The sequence below is a fragment of the Sinocyclocheilus rhinocerous genome, unplaced genomic scaffold, assembly GCF_001515625.1.
Source record: "Sinocyclocheilus rhinocerous isolate Xijiao unplaced genomic scaffold, SAMN03320098_v1.1 scaffold12, whole genome shotgun sequence".
Lineage (NCBI taxonomy): Eukaryota > Metazoa > Chordata > Actinopteri > Cypriniformes > Cyprinidae > Sinocyclocheilus > Sinocyclocheilus rhinocerous.
Window position 1 is genome coordinate 452308 of NW_015626394.1, and position 6901 is coordinate 459208.

The following is a 6901-nucleotide window of genomic DNA, read 5'->3' on the forward strand; positions in this document are numbered from 1 at the left end:
AATTTAAGGGGGTCTGAATACTTTCCGTACCCACTGTATATATATATATATATACTGCCTACTATTTTTTTTTTAATAGTTTTCAAAACAAAAATATGAGCTCATCACATTGCATGTCTAATTGGAATCCAGTTATGTTCTCAGAAATAAATCATTTGTATTTAATGTTTTTAAATTAATTGTGTATGAAATATTGTGGCAGTCAGATCAAGTTGGGCATTTTTTATGTAATTTTGTGTAAACATTTGGACAGCCTAGAATATGCTATAATGTCAACACTCTATTCATCTTTGTTATTGTATTTAAGGTAAATAATATGTAAATGTCTTGAATGATGTATTTGGATCACTATTTTAGACATTCTATGTTTTTCCTTTGTTAAGGAAAGAACAGAAAAGTGCAAATGCCTTTGTCCTTCAAATCCAAACATTTTATCTGAGAGAGTGGTGAGGTATGACTACTGCGTGACTCAACACTGCTGATCACTGATGCAGTATCTCATTCAAAGCATTCGTGTGTCATTTCTTTCAATAAACACCTACAACTATGACTGATCATGCTCGGTATATAAAAGGACATAGCACCAATTCCAAAATTAGTTGTCCCATGAATAAACACCCGTCCTGTGTTCTAAATAGAACAATGCTACAACGAACAATGAGGTACAAGGGCATTTGTAATCATCTTGAAATTTGGTTTTTGAAATTTGAACAGTAGCATTCAAAACTGTTTAAGGCTCAGTGTTCACTCATTCCTCATATATTCTCCTCTTACCCATGGAAGCGGCCCCTTTTTTGCTCCTGCTGTAAGCGAATGTTCTCTAGTTTTAAGGGACTGGGGATGAAACCGATATCACAACCTTCCTTCACCAGTCGCCCAATCCACCAGTCATTGTTGTACTTCTGTGGAAATACACAGAGGACAAAGGAATTTGTTTAAAGTCCATTTATAAATGGATACAGCTAGACAGGCTCTCATTAAATAAATGCCCTCTTCACCTCCTTGATGTGAAGGAAGTCTTTAGCATCAAAGGAAATGGCAGTGCCAGCAACAGGAACATCCTCATCCAGGGCACCACAGTAGCTGACGTTTGTCTTCACGGCAAAGGCCACTGCTTTGGCCTGAGCACATATTGATGAATAGTAAATCAGTGTAGTTTTAATTACCATTTGTGCTTGAGCAACTTGATAATAGAAACTAAATACCTCTAAAATAGTTTCTACAATTTGCTATTTTAAAAATTAAGAAATGGCATAGGTACAGTACAGGTAGCTCTGGCTAAGACAGTCTGACCTTTGCCCTCTCCAGCTGAATGGTGGCTTGCTGTTCTTTCTCCTGCCGGCCGCCCTGCTCCTCATCCAGAGAGACATCTGAGTCAGACGGTCTGCTGGTGTAGGAATCGGCAGAACCCTGCACACACATTGTGAACACCTATCAATTTATTGCCATTTACACAAAGGCACCTTTAAATAGTCTCATTATGTAAAACAATCCCAAGAATTCTAAAATATATCTAGATTGATGTATGATTTACAGTGGATGTGTGCTACACCACACAAAGAATGTGTGGGAGGAATAACCTTTACTTCTGCTTGTCCATAATGACACAAATTAGTATTACGCATAGTAATTTTATTATTTTACGTAAATGGGTTTAGAGTGCATTAAAATGTTTTGTGTTAAATATTAATTGCAGTGCATCAAGCAGAAGCTGATACTTTTAATAATCTTTCATGTTAAAGGTTTGACATTTTTTTTATGTAAACCCTGTAATAGCTACGCTATATTAAACACACAAAGATGAAGATGAAGGTTTATAAAGTCTTTAACATGGCACAGAAAGCCTTAAAATAGGAGCAGCAGTCATAGTGAAATGACACATTATCAAGGAGAATGTGGTAAACATGAATGTATTTTTGGGTTTGGGAGATTAAACGTAGGGTAAGATAAAAGGACATTTAGATGTGTATCACTGCTATATTTCTTCAATCACAGAATAAAAAGACAATTTCTGATTATTACATTTAGTGCTTTAATTATACACTGTTCAAAAGTTTAGGGTCAGTAAGTTTTTTTTAATAAAAGAAATTAATACTTTTATTCAGCAAGGACACATTAAATTGATCAAAAGTGACAGTAGAAGAATAATGTCACAAAAGATTTATATTTCAAATAAATATTCTTTTGAACTGTTTTCAATAATAAGAAATGTTTCTTGAGTGCCAAATCAGCATATTAGAATTTTTTAATGTGACATTCAGCCATTCAGCCACTACAGGAATAAATTATTAACACAATACTTTTTACTGTATTTTTAATCAAATAAATGTTGCCTTGGTGAGCATAAGAGACGTCTTCCAAAAACTTACAGTCCCCATACAGTCCACCATAAATGATACAGGTAAAATACTAGAAATTCCACCATAACATAAATGTCAAGGCAATGAAGAAGCACACTTCCCAGCTTGCATTCTGAGGAACCTGAAACTATGAATACAGAGTTAAATTCCTGTTAGACACTTCATACATTATCACAAACAGGCGACAAGCCAGATGTGACACTTATCAATGAAACCCAGTCCGGTAAGAGTGCAGTAAACAGGTCTAATGCTGACTTCACAGTGTTTGTAAAGCTGAGAAATGCAGCCGACTGAACATGTGCAGGTGTTGATGCACAGACTGATGGAAGCATTGAAGGAAACAGAAACAGATCAAAGACAAAATGACTGAAGCTGACAGCCTCAGAGTCAGAAAAATGGATGTCTTGGTCAAATATATTATAGGGGATGAAAAAGAGAGAGGGCGAATGGATCAAAAGTCCCATAGGAAAGACAAACCCCAAAGAGATCTCTTTAAAATATCAATTTCTTCACCTAGACAGCAATGAGATTAAATGGAGAGCAATTTGAGACTTCAAGCATATGCTTCTCGGTTTCCCCTGAGAAAAAAAAAATCCTAGTAATATCAAAAATATTACTAAATGCCCTCAGATTTACAAAAAATATGCAAGTCTGCAAAAGATTTAAATACTAAAACTAAAACATTTCTCATTAAATACTAAAACTAAAACATTTCTCATTAAATTCTTCCAAGAAAAAATAATCTTGCTATGAGCTATGATAACCATATTAATCTACAGTATAAGTCAACAACTGTCTCTCAATTCTGTCTATTTTTATTTCTCCAAAACAATTAATAGAGAATTACTACATCAAAGCTAAAGATATACGACATAAATAGTCTTTTATTTTCTCTGAATAGCAGGGAACTACTGGCAAATGGATGGGGTGAGATGAGATATGGAGGAGATGGTCTAAAACCAGAATGGTACTTTATTGAGAGCAAGAGACGCAATAATAATAATAATTCATTACATTTATATAGCGCTTTTCTAGGCACTCAAAGCGCTTTACATTGTCAGGGGGTATCTCCTCGTCCACCACCAGTGTGCAGCATCCACCTGGATGATGCGACGGCAGCCATAGTGCGCCAGAACGCCCACCACACACCAGCTTATTGGTGGAGAGGAGACAGAGTGATGAAGCCAATCAGCAGATATGGGGATTGTTAGGAGGCCATGATGATCAGAGGCCAATGGGCAAATTTGGCCAGGATGCCGAGGTCACACCTCTACTCTTTTCGAAGGACATCCTGGGATTTTTAATGACCACAGAGAGTCAGGACCTCGGTTTAACGTCTCATCCGAAGGACGGTGCTTGTTGACAGTATAGTGTCCCCGTCACTATACTGGGGCGTTAGGACCCACACAGACCACAGGGTGAGCACCCCCTGCTGGCCTCACTAACACCTCTTCCAGCAGCAACCTAGTTTTCCCAGGAGGTCTCCCATCCAGGTACTGACCAGGCTCAGCCCTGCTTAGCTTCAGTGGGTAACCAGTCTTGGGCTACAGGGTGATATGGCTGCCGTTACAGGGTGATATGGCTGCCGTTGAACGTAAGATGAACATAAGAGCAACATGTGCTTTGATCTGCTAATCAAAATTGTGCTCAAAGCTAACAGTCACCTTGAAGGTTCATTAACCCTGTAGTTGTGCCGCATAAGAACATATCAACTAATCTTATAATCTACTAGAATTCTCTTTATCAATGCAATACAGTCATACAGCATTTTATACAGACCTTTTTTTTTTTTTTTTACTGTACATGCCATTAAAGGAATGTTAAAATCTACAGAATATGCGGGTTAATTACTTGTCATAGAAAATCATTTTGATTCATTCCTCAGCAAAAACAGTACATTACTTGACTTTGGCATGAAGCAAAACAGATATCTTCAATACTGTTTGTTAAAATTACCTGCACATTTCAATAATATATCTCAAATAAATCATGTATACACTACCTTTCAAAAGCTTGGGGTCCGTAAGATTTTTAAAAAATGTTTTGAAAGAAGTCTCTTATCCTCACCAAGGCCACATTTATTTGATTAAAACTGTAAAATCAGTAACACTGTGAAATATTATTAAAATTTAAAATAAATCTTTTCTATTTTACTATATTTTAAGAATTGATGGCAAAGCTGAATTTTTAGTAGTCTTCAGTGTCACATTATCCTTTAAAATCATTCATAGGCTGGTTTGGTGATTCTTATTAATGTTGAGAACAGTTGTGCTGCTTGATATTTTTGTAGAAACAGTGATACATTTTTTTTCAGGATTCTTTGATAAATAGAAAGTTCAAAAGGAAAAGCATTTATTTGAAATATATTATACTAATATATATATATATATAGCTAAATCTCTCTCATAAAAGGTTCAGGTTTACGTTCAATCCTACAGCCACCATATGGAGGTGTTTATTTTTTTATGAGTGGTCTATCTCCTCTTCCTTAAACTGTCTATGATCTGGTCCTGTCTTGCAGAAGACATGTAGGTTGAACAGATTGCAATTCCAAACCTCTGAACAGATTGCAATTCCATTTTGTGCTGCTAGCACAGAAATTACGCACTTAAGCACACAAAACTTTAAGAAGTGTGTGTTAAAGAAGACAATTCATCTGCTATACTGGCAAAAATTCAAAGAACCTTAAACAAGGGACCCAAAGAAAGATAAAGGGCTGAAGGAAGAACAAAGACTAGAGACACGGCAGTTCAGTGAAACCCAGATGCCAACACACAAGCACACACACAGAGATGCCTCATCATAGAGAATCTGATTCTATTCCTGGTATCTCCTCAAAGGTACAGAGAGATATTCATTGTGTCTAGTCTAACTGTATGATATCATCACTTCTGCAAATTCACGGTCACTTTTGCCATGATAGATGTCTCTAGCACTGTGGGAGATGAAGGAAGTGGATGAAAGGTGCACAAAATGTGTTATTCTTTTTTAAAGTAACTTAGCAACTAAGGATGAAGCAATTGCTGTAATGCTAAAAGGCCAGTTTAGACCAGCTCAGAATTGGTTCTGGTCTACCTAGTGGACTAGCATAGCCATCAGTATCTCTAGATCTCCATCTCTGTTCACTTGATGACTAGACATCATTAGACACTTCAGTTTTTAAGCTCACAACCCTGGCCAGCACAATGCCCTCACTACTGGCCATCACACTAGATCATAGACCTCCATGGCCAGGAAAGTCATGTGACCAGTGTTACATAAGGCAATGTGCACTGATGCGAGTCATGTGACAGGAGCTGCATCTGCTCTTGATGACATCAAAGCCCCTGTGATTCATCCTCGCTGCACCTCTTTCCATCTTCTCATTCTCCAGCACTCATTAGGACCACTGGAGCGTCAAACTATTCGGTTTAATACTGCAACACAAACAGTCTGAATCTTTAAACTGAGCTGATGCACAATGACTTTTATGAGTCAACAAACACTCATATATTATGGCCCATCATAACATATGCATGTGTTGCTGTATTATCTAGTTCAGTGGATCTCAACTGGTGGGTCACGAGGGTCTGATCTAAAAAAAACAACAATGCTAAATGCAAATATAATGCAACTGATCATATAAACATGCAGTTAATATAGCAAAAAGTAAAGCTTCTAAAGGATAATTCACTCAAAAAGAAAAATTATGTCACTATTTACTCCCTGTAATGTCGTTATGTCATTCCAAACCTGTAGAAGAATGTTGGTATACAAATTGTTTCGGGTCCCATTTGGATACCATGTTGGTATCCAAATGATTTTGGGCATTTACAGAATCTGCAGTCAGGCAATCACTTCACTTTGGAACACATTACACCCCGTGGCCAGCTGGTTTGCTTCCTCTATGCTGCCGACTCAGCGATACTGATGGTTGGATGGAGAGAGATGGCAGGGTGCAGGACAGGAACATTTCCCCAGCAGATGATAGCACAGTTCCTCTTTCACAGGCTGCCAGCATACTTCAAACTGAGGTCAAATATTTCATTTTCAAGCAATGAATGGTTCAACTGTTAAATGGTTATAATTTTTTTTACATATCGAGGGGTGAGAACCAGAAGGGCGTAAGTGACATTTTGGGTGAAATGGAGATATATATATCAAATGAAAGCTCTTGATGAGCTCTTTCTACTTCCAAAAGGACACAAGTGAATTCTTAATCATTTTGGAGTTATTCATTAGAAACCAAAATACTTAATTCTGAACATACTAAACCTTTTGAGTAGTGATACCCGCCACCATATGTCAACTTGATTGATGGCTTTGACCTTTGTGACCTTTCCCCCTCCCCCACGCACCAACCACATGGCGACCACCCACGTTGTGTTGACCCCGTGACCTGTCCAGATGTGAAAACCGGCAAATGTGAAATTCCGACGTCAACCTTTGACCTCCGGGGATGAAAAATGATGTTTGTTCAGCTGTATGTATGTGTCCGAGCGGTGATGAAGCAATAATGAACTCCTGAAGAATGTTTTTGAAGATTTTAATGGTCCGTTCCC

The 6901-nt window shown here is 37.5% G+C and overlaps 1 protein-coding gene across 1 annotated transcript in view; it reads right to left on the reverse strand.

The window, feature by feature from the left end:
- The window catches only part of LOC107714393 (voltage-dependent L-type calcium channel subunit beta-4-like), a 36495-nt gene that overhangs the window by 9055 nt on the left and 20539 nt on the right, over positions 1–6901 (reverse strand). Inside the window, exons 3-5 of the mRNA XM_016520230.1 lie at positions 1294–1410; positions 999–1121; positions 775–902 (exon numbers count right to left, since the gene is read on the reverse strand). Of these exons, the coding sequence (XP_016375716.1) occupies positions 775–902; positions 999–1121; positions 1294–1410 (368 nt within the window). The remainder of the gene's footprint in view (positions 1–774; positions 903–998; positions 1122–1293; positions 1411–6901) is intronic.